This window comes from Haemaphysalis longicornis, unplaced genomic scaffold (genome assembly GCF_048455015.1).
Source record: "Haemaphysalis longicornis isolate Haplotype H1 unplaced genomic scaffold, Haemaphysalis longicornis Haplotype H1 scaffold_6, whole genome shotgun sequence".
NCBI classification, from domain to species: domain Eukaryota; kingdom Metazoa; phylum Arthropoda; class Arachnida; order Ixodida; family Ixodidae; genus Haemaphysalis; species Haemaphysalis longicornis.
In genome coordinates, this window is record NW_027526407.1 from 101,368,859 (window position 1) to 101,388,323 (window position 19,465).

The 19,465-nt window shown below is 48.4% G+C and overlaps 1 protein-coding gene across 1 annotated transcript; it reads right to left on the bottom strand.

The window, feature by feature from the left end:
• Window positions 1-18,168: 18,168 nt before the first annotated feature.
• LOC144143170 (uncharacterized) lies at window positions 18,169-19,158 on the bottom strand. The gene is made up of 2 exons (XM_077674970.1): window positions 19,019-19,158; window positions 18,169-18,547 (listed from the first exon to the last, which is right to left on the bottom strand). Exons 1-2 carry the CDS (start codon window positions 19,156-19,158, stop codon window positions 18,169-18,171), a joined length of 519 nt encoding a protein of 172 aa, XP_077531096.1.
• Between the last annotated feature and the right edge of the window lie 307 nt (window positions 19,159-19,465).

Below are 19,465 nucleotides of genomic sequence, written 5' to 3' on the forward strand. Positions count from 1 at the left end.
TTTCTTGTGCTTATTTTTAGTTGAATAAGAAAAACAAAACAGAGGGGGAATAAACGCATGTTGCTGAAAATGACTTCGTATTCCTGGCACTGTGTAAAAATGTTCCTGTAGTTGCTACGTTACCGAGCCGTTATGTACAACGCCTCACGTAGAACTCTCTGCGGGGCTACCCTACTGTCATTTTATGCTGAGCACCGTAGCTGTGAAAACCTGCCAAGATTACTCGGAAGTAAACAAGTGTACCCAGTTCCACCCATTGTGCAATCTGCTGGAACAACGATGAGGTGGTTCGCTTGTGCCGGTTCGAACATCAACGGCAGGGCTTTTCAGAACGGCAGCGCAGTCGCCACAAAACTTCTACAGCTCGCGCAGAGGAATAGGCATTTAAATATTAGCGACAACGGTCTGCCTCCCTTCTCCTTCCCCAGGATGAATAGAGAGGAACCTACCCCAGCGGTACACTGCGCTCCCTATCGGCGGGTCAGGAAACCGACGGTAAAACAGTCCCAAACGAACCAATACAAGCCGTGTGCGGGTCGGGGAGCCTGCTCCCAACCTTCCTTGACGCATGTCCTAGAGCAGACGGACAAATGGGTTCAACTACAACAGGTCCACTAATAAAACAACGGTTTCCTTTGATGGACACAATTTCCTGAATTTATTTCTAATACGCTATTCTTGAAATGGACATTACCGATTACAGTGACCATTTTTCTGTTTTCAAAGGTGGCTGGCTTTCTATAGATATCAAAATTAGGCGTTCACAATTTTTTGAAGCATCATTTTTACTGAATTTTCTGAAGCGAAATGAGCAGTAAGCTTTTCTAGTTTCTAAAACAAAAAAATGGCAAGCGCTACTAATCAGCACATGTTTGCTTTGACGTGAAGGTAGTTTATTGAATTCAACTTTTGAAAAAAAGGGCGAGATAAACACCCGATAAAAAAACCGGTGGCTACCAAAAACAAAACTATCATGAATCACCCGACACATCGGTTTACTGAACCTGAGAATGCCATTGAAATGTCGTAATAAAAAAACTCCAAAGCTTGGGTTTCGTATAACGACAGCTTCGTATAACGACAGAGGTGGTGGAAACGCGAAGCTTTATTCCGCAGCAAACCGAGCCGAATCAAGGTTCAATCTTGTGAGGATTTTTCGAGCGTTTATTTCGCCACAGGGTATAGATAAGGGGTATGAGTTTCTGATGAGGAGGGGTTATTCCGATGACGTTAGAGTTTGAACGTTGATGATGATGATGCCTATAAGAGTTCGCACGCATCCATTTGGGTAATGGTGCAGAGAAAGAGCGTTCACTGCGCACATCCGCTTGATGGGCCTTTGTATAAACCCGTTGTGTAAGTTGGCTTTTAAGTGCAATGCACTTCTTAAGCGATCCTGAACCTGCGTCCACCGGCGATGTCCGCGCACGTGGAGATGGGCGCGCGCAGCCTGGCCGCTGACATAGCACATACCCACGTGGGGGATTGGCCAGGAATCTCCTCGTCTTCCTTGGCAACGTGGGGAGATGGGCGCGCGCTGCCTGGCCGCTGACATGGCACATACCAACGTGGGGGATTGGCCAAGAATCGGGCGTGAGAAGGGCTAATGCACCTGCTTAAAAGAGTACTGACACGAAATTTCAAAGCTGAGATCCGCTCTAGCAATCAAGTACAACGACAACACAAATAGGTGTCTGTGAATAAATGCATCTTTCTTTCTTTGTAGTTGTGTGTGTGTGTGTGATCTCTCTTTCGCGAACATTACCGAACCGCGCAAATTCAACTCGTGCATTCGCACTTTCACATTCTTCCCCTCCGGGAAATGCGGGGAATTTTCTTCAGGGCCTTCTGGGCGTAACAATTTGGAGTTTAGAGTTTCAATAGATGGGCTTTCTACCACTATTTCACCCATCTTTCACCTTCCCCAAAAAGATCATCATCGTAAGGAAAGTTGGCTTTTGTGCACTTTGTACTGCCGCAGTGACCGGACGTCTCGTGTGCGGTCGCCATCCGTGCAGCAACAAAAGCCGTCTGTTTAAAACGGCTGAGATACGCCAGAGAATTGCACAGGCAGAGGCGCCAATCTTTCCCTTTCTTTGTTATTTGGGCTGTGAGTCCAATACACGAACCCGGGTAGCTCTCTCCGCATCCATAACCGTAAATTGCGCCGGGCACATTGTTTCCGACGGGGCCGTTAGCCGCCCAGGACACCCGCCCGCGAAATAATGCGGAGTAGGCATACGAAAGCTGTACAAGGCCTTCGAGGCTGCAGAACACAAGAATGAAGAAAAGTGCTGAAATTATAACCGACTACTAGATATACTAGCCGAGCCCCGCTAGGGTGCTATGCCTAGCTTTCGGCAGCCGAGTTGGTCCGTCCCAGCTCAACACGGGCTGCAAACAAAACGGGCTAAGCGACTGAGATTTAGCACGAGTTTCGGCCCTGTCGTGTGGTCGGCAGCTTGGTTTGACTTTAAAGTCTTTCGAAAACTGGAAACGTTGAAAAAGCCAGAACGTCATATTGAGCTTTAATTTTTCCCCTACTCTCTCGCGCATTGTAACGGAATATGTGGTTGGATGTGTAAGTGTGCGCAACCGCACATTTTCTTTGATCTTTATAGGTACTTTCAATTATCTTCCGTCGCTGGTATGGGTATGGGTATGGAGAGGTGGACGAAGGAAAGGCTAAATAGGAGGTTGCAAAAGAAGGTCGCTGAACTTAACCGCAAGATAGAGGAGCACTGCCGCGCGCTCGGCAGCCAAAAATGGGACGAGATATGCAACGCGGCAGACGGACAACTGCACAACGAAAAGACCTGAAATCTGTTCCGGCATCTTCTGGACGCGACCAAGACCAAATCCCACCAGAGGGACAGGCTGGCGAAGATCATACACGCCGAAATCAAGGAGAAGGGAACGGTGGCGGTGGAAAAGAAGCTTCTGGAGAAGTACATTCCCATCACACAGAAGGTCTTTCACGGAGGCTATCTCGGAATACCCAACGAGAAGCTAGATAGAGACATTAACGTAGAAGTGCGCACTGCTCTGCAAGAACTCAACAGCAGGTCGGCGCCGGGCCCGGACCGCGTACAGAACAGGGCGCTCAAGAACCTTGACGACGCATCTATCGAGGCACTGACTGAATTCTTCAAGTGCTGGAGAACGGGAGTCGTGCCGAAGGAGTGGAAGCACTCGAAGATGATCCTTATCCCCAAGCCAGGCAAGCCGCCGAGCACAGACAACCTCCGGCCCATTTCGCTCACGTCATGCGTGGGCAAAGTATTGGAGCATGTATTGATGGCGCGATGCCAGGACTAACTGGAGGACAACGACCTCTATCCCGAGACCATGATTGGTTTCCGAAGACACCTGTGCACGCAGGATGCTATGATCCAGCTGAAGCACCTAATCGTTGACAGGGACTCCCGGGACTCGACGGCCATAATGGGTCTCGATCTGCAGGGAGCTTTCGACAACGTCAACCACTCGGCGATTCTAAGTCAAGTATCGAAGCTGAACATGGGAGAGAGAACCCATGCGTACATCAGAAGCTTCCTGACGGGTCGGAGGGCGGAGATTGCCGTGGGTGACATTGCAACGAAAGTGAAAGAGGTCGGGAGACGAGGCACCCCGCAAGGGTCGGTGATCTCGCCGTTCCTATTCAACCTAGTTATGATCGAAGTCGCCAACAGACTCGCAGAGGTGGAGAACTTCGGTCACACTATATATGCTGACGATATCACGCTGTGGATCGAGGGCGGCAGTGATGCTCGAGTGGAAGAGGCCCTGCTGCAAGCGGTGAGAGTAGTCGGGGACAGCCTGGAGGGCACAGGCCTGAAATGCTCACCGACCAAGTCCGAGCTGTTGTTGTACAGACCCAAGGAAGGCACGCGCGCCGAGAGAAGGGAACGAGAAGAAATCGCGGTCTACACCAAAGACGGCTTAGCGATCCCCAGGGTATCAGACATCCGCGTCCTGGGCATGCTCCTCAACGACCGCGGAAACAACGGAAGTACGCTGGCACGGGTCGTCGGCAAGGCGGCCAATGCCATCAGACTCATCAAGAGAGTGTCAAACAAAAAGAGGGGGCTACGCGAGGAGAACTTCACAAGACTCGTGCACTCTTTCGTAATGAGCCACGTCACGTACGTGGCCGCCTTCCACAGGTGGAAGAATGGCGAGAAGAATAAGTTGGAAGGGACCATCCGAAAGGCATACAAGGCGGCCATCGAGGTACCCGAGTCTACAAGCACCGGGAGACTGCTCAGCCTAGGCATCCGCAACACCCTAGATGAAGTGATTGAAGCTCAGAGAACGGCGCAGCTGGAGAGACTGGCAACAACTAAGACTGGAAGGAGAATCCTCGAACGGCTGGGGCTTCGATACGACGAGCAACAGGGAGTCAAGATGCCGATCCCGGACGACATCAGGGGCATGATCCGGGTGGATGCGATCCCGCGTAACGTGCACCCCGACTACAACGAGGGCAGACGAAAAGCGAGGGCTAAGGCACTGGCGGAACTACACGCCGGAGACGCGGGTGCCCGCTACGTAGACGCAGCCGAGTACGAGAACAGAAGCGGTTTCGCCGTAACCGTGGTAGACGCCGAAGGCAACGTCAGGGCGGTGGCTAGTACGAAAAGCGACAAACCAGAAGAAGCTGAGGAAGTGGCCGTAGCAGTGGCCCTTAAAGACCTAGGGTGCACCACTGTTCTCAGCGACTCAAGGCAAGCGGTCAGGAACTTCGCACGAGGAAGGGTCTCCTGAGCTGCGGAGAAAATCCTGAGAGGGGCGCCAACAATCGTGGAATAGAAGAAAATCAAGTGGTTCCCGGCACACGCAGGGGAGGTGTCGGACGTCAGTGCGAACCACAACGAAACCGCACACGCCCGGGCGCACGAACTAACAGGCCGCGCCGGGCCAAGCGGGGAACGCCCGTGGCACAGCACGAGAGACAGAATGACAGGATACAAGGAAATAACCCAGGCTTATCGACTCGCGAGACGGACGCTCCCACCGCCCTGCAAAGGGCTGAGCAGAGAGCAAGCAGTCGTGTATAGGCAGCTCCAGACAAGAACGATCATGAGCCCGTCCCTAATGCACAAGATGTACCCGGAGACGCACCCAGACGATACGTGCAGGGTGTGTCGTAAAGCCACCGCGACCCTCCAGCACATTGTCTGGGACTGTCTCAACTTCCCGAAAGAATCCACGACAGGAAGACTGCCACCCACCTTTGAGGAGGCGAAGCGATCCGAAGACCAAGACCTCCAAATCCAGGCCGTCTAGCGGGTCCTCGTATCGTTGACCAGGCAGGAGCCCGAGCGACCCGATGACGGGAAGCGAGGCTCGGGCCTGGCGGCGACGGCGAGGGCGACTCCGGCCAAGTCTGAAGTCTTAGTGTAAGGCTTTAACCGCCGGTCCGATAAAATTTTTTCCAATCCAATCCAATTGACGCACGAGACAGCGGTTCCACACCCGGCCACCTCTCGCATGATCATCAAGTGGACCGGGCCGCCACGTCCGGAACGGAGGTCGGCGAAGTCGCTGTTTGCGTGGGGTGTTTGAGAGACGCCGGGCAGCGAGCAAAGTTCTGTGCGCCGTGTGACGTCACTGCTCTTCACGCATGCGCAGCACGGCTCTCAAGGAGCCACGCGAAACTGCTCAACCTCGGACAGTGTAGCTCACGCTACACTGTCCGCTACACTCGCTAATCTGGAGGGGCGAACGTGGACGTTCATTGAGGCAAGTGCCAAACCGCTACTTGTGCTGCTGAACCCAAGGACGTGGGTTCCGTTCAGCGCCGCGACGGCCGCTTTTTTGTAGCGTAAGCTACACTGGCCTAGGTTGAGCAGTTTCGCGTTGGCCGTGAAGCGCCGCACTGCACAATCGCGAAGAGCATGAAATTGGATTGGATTGGATTTGAATTGCATTGGATTAAATTGGATTGTATTGGAAATCCAATGCAATTGTAGTACGGGTGTGTAGAAAATTGCGTCTCCCCATTCGGCAGTCTCCGCATTCCGGAGGAGTGACGTCATAGCCGCGGCAGACGCACTGGCGCCGGCGCGTTCCCTGCTGTTGGCTCCCTTGCGCAGTAGCCAAAATTGTCACTGTGCTAAAGCCGCTTGATCGCCGTTTTGCGTGGCTCCATGAGAGCCGTGGTCCTCATGCGGGACGAGCAGTGACTGGACTGGACTGGACTGCACTGGACTGGATTGGATTGCAAATCGTTTAAGCAGCATTAAGTATGATAATCAGTAAATCATAAACAACCAGGAAACTTAAGAATGACTTGATGAACCTTAGCTCCCACTACGTATATCCTACCATAGCCGCGCTAGGTCGCTGGTAATTTTTTAATGGAGCGAAAAGGAAAAACTACCGCGTGTTCCGATTTCCGCGGAAGTTAAGGATCCTCAGGTGAACAAAATTAATGCGGAGCTTCCAGTACGTCGCGCCTCAACGCCTGTGTAGCGTCGGCGTCCGAGCCCTATATTCTATCATAGCCCTATATTCTATATTCTATCTATCTGTGACCACCGTATGGTAAGATCTCGAATTAGGCTAGATTTGAGGAGAGACCACAACAAGCTTGTACGAAAGAAGCCGATAAATGAGCAAACAGTAAGACGTAAAGTATCGCGCAGCACAACCGATCGCGCTGCAGAACCGATATTCCGCCCTTAACGAGGAAGCCGAGCTTACGACACAGGAAGCCAGCGACAACCTTACACGCATTATCACGGAGTTTGCAGTAGAAGTCGGGGGCACTATGGCTAGACAAGATACTGGTAAACTTTCACAGGCGACGAAAGATCTAATAAGGAAACGGCAAACCATGAGAATCTCTACCGCAGCTGACAGAATAGAGCTAGCCGAGCTCTCGAAGTTAATGAATAAGCGTAAGACAGCTGACATACGGAAGTATAATATGGAGAGGATCGAATACGCTGTAAAGAACGGAGGTAGCCTGAAAGCAGTCAAGAGACGTCTTGGCGTGGGGAAAAATCAGATGTATGCACTTAAGAATAAGCAAGGCAATGTCATCACAAACAGGGATAAAATAGTCACAGTGGCCGATGAGTTCTATAGGGATCTGTACAGTAGCCGGGACATACAGGATAATGCCGAACGAGGCAGTAGTTTAGAGGAGATAGACATCCCACCAGTAACTACCGAAGAAGTAAGGAAGGCCTTGAAAGAAATGAAAGGGGGCAAAGCACCTGGTGAGGATCAGATAACAGCAGACCTCTTGAAGGATGGCGGCAAAATTGTACTTGAAAAACTGGCAAACCTGTATACGCAATGCCTAATGACCGCAATGGTACCGGAATCTTGGAAGAACGCGAACATCATCCTAATCCATAAGAAAGGCGACATGAAGGACTTGAAAAATTACAGGCCGATCAGCTTACTGTCAGTCGTCTACAAAGTATTTACCAAGGTAATCGCTAACCGAATCTCTGCAACCTTAGACTTCAGTCAACCTAAAGAACAAGTGGGGTTCCGTAAACGTTTTTCAACAATGGACCATATTTACACGATCAATCATGTGATAGAGAAGTGCGCTGAGTATACGGAACCCCTATATATAGCCTTCATAGATTATGAGAAAGCATTTCACTCGGTCGAAACCGTAGCAGTCATTCAGGCATTACGGAACGAGGGGGTAGATGAGCATTATGTAAGAATAGTAGAGGATATCTACAATGGGTCCACAGCAACCATCATCCTCCATAAGGAGAGCAGTAAAATACCTATAAGGAAGGGTGTCAGACAGGGAGACACAATGTCTCCAATGTTATTCACAGCATGCTTACAAGAAGTATTCAGGACGTTGGATTGGGAACAGGTGGCAGTAAGGGTTAATGGAGAATACCTCAGTAACCTCAGATTTGCTGATGACGTTGCCTTGCTAAGTAACTCGGGGGACGAATTGCAAAGCATGCTTTCCGCACTGGGCGAACAGAGTAAAACCATGGGCCTGAAAATTAATATTCAGAAAACTAAAGTAATGATCAATAACCTCGGCACAGCACAGCAGTTTGAGATAGGTGGCGAGGCAGTGCAAGTGGTAAGCGAATATGTCTACTTAGGCCAAGTTGTGACCCCAGATCCCAACCATGAGGCCGAGGTAATTAGAAGGATCAGTATGGGGTGGGGTGCATATGGCAGACATTCTCAGATAATGAATAGCAGCCTACCATTGTCGCTGAAGAAGAAAGTGTATGACAGCTGCATCTTACCGGTAGTCACCTACGGGGCAGAAACTTGGAGGCTCACTGAGAGGGTTCAACTTAAATTGAGAACGACTCAGCGGGAAATGGAGCAGAAAATGATAGGTGTAACATTAAGGGACAAAAGAGAGCGGAGTGGGTCAGGGAGCAAACTGGTGTTAAAGACATATTAGTAGAAATTAGGAAGAAGAAATGGACGTGGGCAGGGCATGTAATGCGAAGGCAAGATAACCGCTGGTCATTAAGGGTAACAGAGTGGATCGCTAGAGAAGGCAAGCGTTGCAGGGGGCGGCAGAAAGTTAGATGGGCAGATGAGATCAAGAAGTTTGCGGGGATAAATTGGTCACAGTTGGCACAGGACCGAGGTAATTGGAGAATAATGGGAGAGGCATTTGCCCTGCAGTGGGCGTAGATAGGCTGGTGATGATGATGATGATGATGATTCTATCATAAACAGACTACACCAGCGAACGGGGTATACAGTGTTTTATTGCTTAGCCAGAATCTAGTGTGCCCTGCCCCTCCGCTTTCTAAAGGTGGTGTTGCGGCCGTCCGAGTTTTATATATATGAAGTATGATGCAATACTATATCACCGCCAAAGTACCACGCCAAAGCCAGCGCCGTTGCCTTGCCGACCCCTCGTATGCACTTGCCGCAACAGGTGCTGACGCGCTGTCCGCAAGTCCGGTGGGCGTGCCGTCATAACCGTAGAAGCTTAGGCCCCGCGCGCAGGCACAGCACCCGTAAAGCGTGGTCTCCGCTGCATCGCTAACGACTCATTTCATACCCTTTGTCATTGTGGCGACGTGTACCCGGTAGGAGCGTATGGCGCCAAGGATACTCAAAAGGAGTTCGATGGCGTTAAGCAAGGAAGCTACATATCCTTGGTATGTCGCGCGAAGTAGTGTAACGCGCCAGATGAACGTTGACAAGATAGAATGTGGATCATTTGCGCCTACGGAAATCTTTACACCCTGACGTTTGTGCGCTTCGCTTTTATCTAATATAGGTCCTCGCGGTTGGGATTCAACTCATTTCTTCTGGCTCAGTAGCGTATCCCAGAAGCCACTGAGCCACCCCGGAGTGTCGGATATCCAGAACAAGCATGCGCAAGTACATACTGGAGAAGCTATAGATAAACAGCTTCGGTGCAGAAAAAGGTGAATGAAGAAATCAAGGGTTGTATCTTCGGAGAATCAAATGAGGAAATAATATAAAGAAATGGCCACAATTCTAAAATAAACACTAAACTGCATGAGCAAGAACAACTTCCAGGAGAGATTCGAACATAATCAGGTTTAAATATAATTACACTCAAGCGTAATGGAGTGGAGTACCGGAGATTCAATATAGTTGTGTAGTGACAGAATTTTGGCGCGTAAAAATAAAATTCTTTCATCTTGTCTTTATGACGTCTCATCATCGTACCGTACAGACCGTTATCTGTTTGAATTTGGCGTACACACTCAGTTGTTAGGGGTATATAACAGTTGTCAATTCTACATTTTAACTTACACGCGAACTAAAGAATTTGAAAGAAAGCATGGTTGGCGAATATCAGCGCATAGAAAAAAAATGTGTCGGCTCGGCTAAAGCACCCGCGACAACCTCCATGGCAGCTAAAGTGTTCCATAAGGGAGCGTAAAGCTGCTTGTACACTGCCATGCCTAACCTGCAACACAGTAAAGGGAATATTCGTCATCTTTTCCAAATACTGGCGTACGGCTGAGACCTCCTCCAGCTAGATGGCTTCTCCCAAATGCACTCCTAAGCGCTGTGGCTGAGTGTGAGTTCATCATTATTTCGCTTTCGCCCAACATAGGACTATTGTATTCTATAGTTCCACTGGTAGAGCTACTTCTGTGGACAGACGGTGTTTCCAATGTAAATACCGGCATCTGAATTTTTTTAACAACCGGGAATATCTTTAAGAAAGCTGTACTGGTTTCTGTTTAAGTTGTATGGCTGCATTCAGAAAACGGAATTCAAATTTAGGGTTTTTTGCGCTAACTCTAAACCAAAGCTCAGAGGTACACAGTTGTTGACCGTTCCGGATTAATTTGTACTACTTCGGCATCTTAAACATGGCCAGCAATCTCCAAATACAGGCGTTGTTACTCTTCGCAGCTATTTGAAAAGCGGCCGCGGTGGCGGGTAATCCAACTCGCGTCCTTAGGCTCAGTAGAACAAGGATTAGCTACTGCGCCACCGCAGCGGCCATGGCTTTATCCGCTCAGCCCGAGGTAGTGGATTCCTTGCCCGCCGCGGTGGCTGCCTTTCAAGTACAGGAGAAAAGTGGAAACGTCCGTGTGTGGAGATTGCTCCGCACGTCGAAGATCCACAGGTGGTCGACATTTTTCCGGACCGGTCCTCCACTACGGCGCGTCTCAGCCCAGGTGGAGCATCAGTACATTCAAATCTAAACTTCTCATGAGGTGGACATCTAATTTTTAACTGATACTTACTCTACGTGAAGGGCTAAGTAAAACAGCAATGGAACATGCGCTATTGGTACGAGCACGTTTGATGAGAATAGTCCAGCAAGGCGAACAAGCAAGCAATCCCTATATTCATTGCATGAATCTTTCATAGGTATCGCCAGAGGCCTTCAATGCTTTACATTGAAGGACTCTGGTATCGCTAAGCGAAGTTATTAGGAGCCACTCAAACCACGTGAGCAGGCTTAGGCGCCCTCAGGTATTTTCCAGCTTGAAATTGTATCGTGATGAACGCAGTTGATGCTGCGAAACAAGGATATGGCGCTTGGCAACCGCTGTTGTTCTAGTTGTTGGCCGCTTACGTCATGGGAAGAAAACAATGTTTTTAACGGTGCCATGATAATTCGTCGCGGCAGCTCCAAGCTTCTCGTCGAAGACGTGAACGACTTCAGAGTTAACAGCTGGAAGGTGAATGTTATAAACAACGTGCTAACCAGCTGGTTCGCTACGCCTAGAAACGGAGGGCTGCAATACCGAAAAGTGGCCACGATACGTGGAAAACAGAATGCCTAACTGTGCAGCTGCCGCACCAGAACACGTCTATGTCTGGAAATGCTGATCGAAGTGGAAGCAGGGCAACGATGTGTTGCCACGTTTGGAATTGGGAAACTCTGATTACCAACCACGGAAATATGCACCAAAAGAGCCCAGAAGGAGCCAAGGGGCCAACTTCATTTTCATTTCATTTTCATTTCAAGTCTGCATTTATTTCACGCTTTTTGGTACACAAGGAGGCGGGAGAAAAAGCCACCCAACGGTAGCTTGACGAGGCCCCTGCCTCCTGTAACATGGACAACATTGAGCACAGTACATACAAGAGCATGTTGTTGTCAACCATAGACAAAAGAATATGTTGTCAATTTTTCAACCTTGTATAAATACATAGTTACGCACAGATACAGTAGATACATACATACGCAAATGTAAAATCAACTTGACATACATGCCAAAATTCCGATGTAACCCGAATGATTGGAAGTCAGAAGTGTAACAAGTGTTTACACCTACATACGAGTGCAAGAAAGACCAATACAATTTTTCAGACTTATACGTCGGCATCGATCTTCCAGTAAACACACAATTTATTTAATAAAATCAGGCGTATGACACAAGAAAATATTAGAAAGTTCAAAATAATTAATCATGAAGATATAGCTCAAACACTTGTTTAACAGATAAAGTATCTATGTCCTTCCCCAATCTGTGAAGGCCGTTTAGCAATACCGGTATTCTGCTTCGTAGCATATTGTCTCCGTAAGTGGTTCTATTGAAAGAGACCGACCATAACTCCGGATGTCTCGTAATTCGTGCATGAACATTTTTAAATAATTTAACATAATAACCAGGCTATTTGTACCTTTATTTCTTTCTGTAATTACCTTCTTGCAGAGACGGTAATCATATAAGTTTGGGATGCTAATCAGGTGAAGTTTTTCTATCAGAGGACGCACGGGGTGGTCAGAGGCGACGTTTGAAATATTTCTTATTATTCTATTCTGTAATCTAGTAAGTTTATGTATATTTGTCGAAGTAGTGGTACCCCATACAAGAAAACAGTATTCAATGTATGGTAAGAACAGTGATTTATATAGTAAGACTCTAGTTTTCATTGGAAGCAAGTCTCGGTGCCGGTAAAGTGCACCTGTGACACGTGATAGTTTAGTGACTACTTGATCTGTATGTAAGTCCCAAAGCATATTTTCAGAAAATGCTACTCCTAGCGTCTTAAAACTACTTACTGTTTCAATGGGGGAGCCGTTCAGGAAAAGAGTTTGATTTTGATGCAGCTGTTTGTTTTTTGCTCGGAATACAACAGCTTTGGTCTTTTCAGTGTTTATAGCTAGTCCGTTGCACGATGCCCATTCACCAAGCTTAAGCAAAATTTCATTTCCTCGTTTAAACAAAACTTCACAGTTAGTATCTGAAATGAATAGACTTGTATCATCTGCGTAAATTACGAACTTAACTGAAGGATCGATTTGAACAATGTCATTGATATAAATGTTGAATAGGTAAGGTCCTAATATACTCCCCTGGGGGACTCCGAACACAGTCTCTTTTTTTGAGGAATGGTGATTATTTATTGAAACATATTGGGTACGATTACTTAAATATGATTCGATGATATTGTGTGCTATGCCACGTATACCATAGGATTCCAATTTTTGCAACAAGACTTTCCTATTAAGGGAATCGAATGCCTTGGAGAAATCTACAAAAATTCCAAGAACTAATTTCTGGTCTTCAATAGCTTCAAGAATGAATTCTTTTTTTTTTGGTTGAGGGCCATATCTTGGTTGAGGGCCATAACGTAGCCAATTTCGAGAAATATGCTATGGTCTCTGAATAACAAACGACCCTAATCACGGCCAACCCTAATCATTGCCCTAATCTCAGTTAACCAGGCTGGAAGTTCCGGTAGTCAATGAAGTTTTATTCCAAGTGATTCTCTATGCGCAGCTACAGGAATGCTTAGCGTGTGCTTTTGCCTTTCAAACCACGCTGCCTGGCTAGTTGCGTTGACCCTCTAATATTGCCTGTGCGGGTAGCGATTCGTTAGGTAGCGATTCGTTGTCAAATTTTGGTCCAAAAGAATCAGTTATTGACCATCATTTGCAGCAGCCTGGCGCATACTTTTATCGGGATAACGTATTTTACTATTTCCTTTGTTACTATATGTAAGTAGTATTTTTGGCAGCAGAAATGTTCGCAGCTGCTGTTTTTATTGAAAGTATTAGAGGGCCATTTTGGAGGAATGGGGACATAGCTACACATGGGGAGTTAGGTGGAATAAGGCGCGGCAACTCTGCGAGATAGGGGAACAATGGGGCTGAAAAAGAATAAACATTAGTAGAGATCAGTCGTAAGGAAATTAACAAAAATACAGTTACTGGGGCGACGATGCTTCAAGTGTTAACCCCATGTCATGTGGACGTTTACAACACTAGTTTTTTTGCTAATTGTTTGTTCCAAATAAAAGTAAGGGACCGTTTTGTAGCGAACGTTCCGTGCGCAGAATTAAGATAGAATAAAGGGCCCGTGTTGGACTTTGTTTCAAGCCACCGTGAGGAAAAACGGGAGGCACGGTAGCTGATGTGATGTGCTGTTAACTTCAACGGTGTTTCGGCGAAGCAGTCGTCTTTTGCGTCTGCGGTTGAATTGAAACGGGGATTAACATGGCCGACATACGGCGAAGACTGCAACAAAGCTTTCTAATTGCGAAACCGCAACGCACTCTTGTTAGCCCAGACTATGACGTCTAGTTCAGTAAAGCTTGATGACGGGCTAGTTGGTGTAGCATTCTTTTGAGGGTACGTTGCGCTTGTTAAGAACACTGAGACGGACACGGGAAAAAACGTAGACTTTCACGAAAAGACGGCGCACTAGCAACTGATTTATTCGGAACAAAACACACACATATATAACAAGGAAGAATGCAACAAATTCCAGAACGATGGGAAATGGAAGTGCGACTGGGGATAAAAACATAGCGGTGGTAGAAGCCCGTCCACGTGCGGTCGTTAAATAGATGACTCTAAAAACAGAATCTCACGCTGGGTGAGCGCAATCGAAGGGGTGCTGACGCATTCACCCTCACGTCCTGACATCATTGAAAACGCTTCGTAGTTTGAAAAAACCACCATTTTGTTTCGCGCTAGAGACAAAATGTCGCGTGAGATATAAGAAGCGTTTTCAATGATGTCAGGACATGAGGGTGAATACGTCAGCACCCCTTCGATTGCGCTCACCCAGCGTGAGATTCTGTTTTTAGAATCATCTTTTTAACGACAGCACGTAGACCGGCTTTTACCACCGCTATGTTTTTATCACCAGTCGCACTTCCATTTCCCATCGTTCTGGAATTTGTTGCATTCTGCGTTGTTATATATGTGTGTGTTTTGTTCCGAATAAATCAGTTGCTAGTGCACCGCCTTTTCGTGAAAGTTTACGTTTTTTTCCCGTGTCCGTCTCAGTGTTCTTAACAAGCGCCACTTACCCTCAAAAGTATGAGGTCTAGGGCACGAAAAACAGCCGACTGATCAAAGAATAAAAAGCAGGTGAATATGTTTCAAGTGGTACTAGGTTTCTAAGCAAAGCTGCTATAAAATCAATTAAGTTCAAAGAAAATGATTTGGATAATGCAGTGGGCGGGATCTTACCTAAAGCCCGCCTGCACCAGGTGCCAGCATGGACCTCCTCGGCTACCACTGCTCGATGATTCTTTATGAATAAGATGAATGTAGCAATGAGATAGCGGGGTTCGACCTAAAAATATGTGTTAAATATTTGAAGTTTTTACAGCACACGAAAATTCAGGACGTGCTAATTCCACAGGTAAAAATTAGGTGGCAGCTAAGCACGCCCCCGCTTATAAAAAAATACGTCGGAATATCAAGGGCAATTCGCCAAGCTTTAAGTCATGGAAGCCAAAGATGAACAACCATCGCGAAAGCAAAAGGGTGATTATGATATCTACAGGACATATGCTTACCCCTGGGCATCCTCATCGTAATGCATAGAGTGATGGCGTTGCATTCTTTGCGACTTTTGTTCTGCAAGTAACATCGATGCCTTTAATGCAGTAATAAACTCTGCACCTTAAACGCCAGCACAAACTGCCAATTTATGCCGCGCACACAATACCCGTATATCCGTAGCATTATGCGAAACTATTGCTTTGGGATCCTCTAAATCCCGAAGGATGTTCAAGTGCTCTATAATGTTTATCGTTACCCTTTTGCTATACAGTTTTAAAAGTACAAACGGTATAACCATTCACACAATACATAAATAGTATTGTGACAGAAAAAAAGCTAACGATTTGCCCACGCAGAAACTATTTTTTTAATTAAATTCAATAGATACTAGTCTAACACAAACGCATATGCTAAGGCGCTTCATGCCAGCTTTGCGTGTTTTTGAAAGAAACATGAAGCACAATCATTTTCTATGTTGCTTTTACCCATCATTCTAAATTGTTTTTGTTTTTGTGTTATTTGTGTATTTTATTTGGATCCGCAACTTCTCAGTTCGAAGAGAGAAGGGCACGTGTTTTTCGAAATGCCAGCGTCGTGAGAGAGGTCGTCGTCGAGAGCATCTGCACGTTCATTTCTTTTGTGATTTCCAAAGAAACATTGGAGCAGCCGGTCGTGTCGTGTAGGTTAGGAGTAAAGCAAATTCTTCGGTTATAAAATGCGCTGCTATGCAATTCCGATTGCTTTTTGTATCTTTATTGTGGGTACGGGGTCATGAATTTCCAGAATACAGTGGCGCTGGTAACAAGTAAAATAGACTTTAAATATTACTAGAAAAATTAAAGCGTTATACATCCTGTATTATCGTTTGTAAGCAGTAATGACTGCGGTGCACGCTACTCTAATCACAGAAGAAGCGCTCAAAGATAGAATGCGAGGGCGTTGGATGAGAGAGCAAATTTATGGGGTCAACATGTAGCAGAAATAGAGAAAGAGCCGTTGTTGGGTGCACACATACTGCAGAACCGTGACAACCGGTGCCCACATGTGTAACGGGGTGGCCATCGAAAGACGGCACCAAAATAAGATGACGAGCAACAACTCTATGGAGGGATGAAAAACATTTAGCAAGAGATACTGCACTCAAAACAAGAAGAGCACCAGTTTGAAGTATTGTACTGTGGACATAAATACGTTCTTGCCGTCGATGCTGATGATAAGTAGGAAGTGAAAACGCGAATGAAACACCAACACTGCAATACACTGCTGCCTCCCTTCAAGTGGCTTCCCATTAATCGTCATTTAGGGTGGCCCACCGGTGAGTTCATCACTGGCCATTCATCTACACCCAGATCATTGTCCTCGTCGTTGTCATCGTCGTCGCCATCGTGACCGTAGTCATAAGAATTATAATAAGCTGGTTAGATTGGATTGGAGTAAACTTTATTTGCCCCGTGACGCGGGCCCGGCGTCGTCCGAGGGGTAGTCATTACTCGGTCCGAGCCATAAACTCGACGTGGACGGCTCGCGAGTCTTTGGCCTTTCGAGCGCCCTCAGGGCCTTCTGGACGACCCAGAGTTGATGTTCGTGGTCGTAGGTCTTCGCGGCTTCTTCCAGCTGGGGCGGCATGGTTCTCGATGCCGCTTCCTGCGGTTGTTTTGACCAGTCCCACAGGATATGGTACTGGTCGGCCGTCTCCCTACGGCACACCTTGCACCTGATAGTCGGGTACGCTTCTGGGTGCATTCGATGCATCAAGGCTGGGGTGGGTAGCGACGTGGTCTGTAGCTGTCTTAGAAGTACGGCCTCCACCCGGCTCAGCCCCGGGTACGGGGGTGAGAGAGCTCTGCGATCCATGCGGTAGGCCTTCGTGATCTCGCCGTAGTCCGTCAAGCGGTCTTTGGCTTCGACCCACGCGGGACGGTCGGCCGTGGGGGCGTGGTTGGTTAGAGCTCGTGCCACCACGTGTGCCGTCTTGTTGTGGTTCGCGTTTCTCGCCGACGCACACTCGCCCGCATGCACCGGGAACCACTTGATCCTCACTCTTTGTTTTGCAATTTGAGTCCGCGCAGCACGCGCACGGCCTCTTCGCAGATGAGTCCCTTGGCGCAGTTGCGCGCGCACCGCCGTTCTCGAATCGCTAAACACTGTGCGGCAGTCGTTGTCGGCGATGGCCAGGGCGATGGCGACTTCCTCCGCGCATTCCGCCTTGGTGCATCTGACGACGCTCACCTCCGTATCACGGTACCCGTGCACGCTTCGATGATAGCCGCGGCGAAAGCGTCTGGTTGATATTCGGCCGTGTCCACGCACCGTACATGTTAGTCGTTGGGGTGTAGGTCAATGAGGGCCTTGGCTCTCGCATTCCTTCTCCCCTTGTTGTATTCTTGGTTCATGTTTCTCGATAAGGGATCCACCTTGATCTTGCTGCGTATCTCGCCAGGGATGGAGAGTTTGGCGTTCTCCACGTGCTGACGTCCGAGACCCAGGTCTTCGAGCATCTGCTTTCCGGCCTTGGTTGTTGACAAGCGCTCGAGCTCAGCCGTACATTGCGCCTCCGCGATCTCTTCAAGCGTATTGTGTACTCCTAGCTTCAAAAATCGGGGCCTGCTCGTAGACTTGAACAAGGGCTGCGCCGACTTGTATGCTTTTCGGATGATGGCGTTCATCTTGTTCCGTTCGTGTTGCAGCGAGTTGTTGTAGGCCGTTACGTACGCGATGTGGCTGACGACGATGGACTGGACGAGCCTCATCAGGCTGTTCTCCTTCATGCCGGCTTTGCAGGACATGACTCTTCTGATGAGACGAATCGCGTCGGTTGCCGGGGCGGTGACACGGGCGAGAGTCTCATCGTTTCTTCTCTGCTTCTCGATGAACATCCCCAGGAATCTTACCTTGCTGACCTCGGGAATCACGTGTTCGGACCGCGTTACTACCTTGATCTTCTCGGGCTCTCACCGCTGAATGTTTTTGGTGTTGCCTCTTTGTGGTGGTATTATCAGGAGCTCCGATTTGCTTGGCGAACAGACGAGGCCGGAGCCGTTGAGATGGTCTTCGATGGCATTGACGGCCTCCTGCATCTTGGCCTCGATCTGGGACTCGCTGCCGCCGGTCGCCCATATCGTTATGTCATCGGCGTAGATGGTTTGCCAGACCCCCACTTTCGCGAGCCTGTGGGCCACTCCTATTATTACCAAGTTCAACAGCAGCGGTGAGATCATGGACCCTTGCTGTGTGCCGGTGCTCACGAGCTTCTTTTCTTGACTGTGCATGTCGCCAGCTCGCAGCTCTGCGGTTCTGTCTGTCAGGATGTCCTTGATGTAAATGTAACTCCTTTCGCACAAGTTGAGCTTGGAGACTTGGGACAATCACCGAGTGTTTCACTTTATCAAAAGAGCTCTGCAGGTCAAGCCCCAGGATGGACTTGTTGTCTCGCAAGATGCCGGTGTCGTCCACGATTTCGTTCTTGAGGTGCAGCACCGCGTCTTGTGGGCTCAGCCACTGTCTGAAGCCAATCATCGTGGCGGGGTACAGTCCTTCTCTCGCCACGTACTCCCGCCACCGTTCATCAAGACGTGCTCCAGCACCTTGCCCACGCAAGACGTGAGCGAAATGGGCCGGAGGTTGTCCGTGGCGGGTGGCTTGCCCGGCCGATGGATCAGGATAGTCTTGGCCTTCTTTCAAAGCTGCGGCAGCGTCCCCGTTTTCCAGCATTTGTCGTAGTAGCCCGTTAGGCTTTCGAACAATTTGTCGTCGAGGTTCTTGAGTGCCTTGTTGGTGATTCGGTCCGCTCCGGCCGCCTACCAGCTGTTGAGGTCCTGCGGCGTCCTGAGAACCTTTTCGATGTTTATGTCCCTGTCTAGGCGCTCATTCGGTAGCCCCCCGTACGGCCCGTGGTGCTCCGTGAACGTCGTCAGCAGGTATTTGTCGCTGGTGCGGTTCATTACCTTATCGGCTCCGTGTTTCATAACTTCCCCATGGATGAGTTTCGCCAGTCGGTCCCTCTGGTGCGACTCAGTGTTTGTTTCGTCGAACAGATTCTTAAGCAAGTTCCATGTTTTCCCATTGTGCATCTGGCCATCGGCGGCGTTGCATATCTCGTTCTACTGCTGCGAACATACCGTGCGACAGTGTTCCTGGATTGCTTTGTTGAGTTCTGCGACTTTTTTCCGTAGCCTATGATTGAGGCGTTGCTTTTTCTATCTGTTGAGAATGGACTCCTTGGCATCAATGATGTCGGCCCGCAGACTG

What these genes read in the sequence shown, in the direction of transcription:
- LOC144143170 (XM_077674970.1), bottom strand. Translation starts at nt 19,158, where the DNA reads ATGAACCGCACCAGCGACAAATACCTGCTGACGACGTTCACGGAGCAC. An exon ending in CCGCAGGACCTCAACAGCTG is followed by an intron (nt 18,548 to 19,018) that starts GTAGGCGGCCGG and finishes CTTGTGCGAAAG; the next exon opens with GAGTTACATTTACATCAAGG.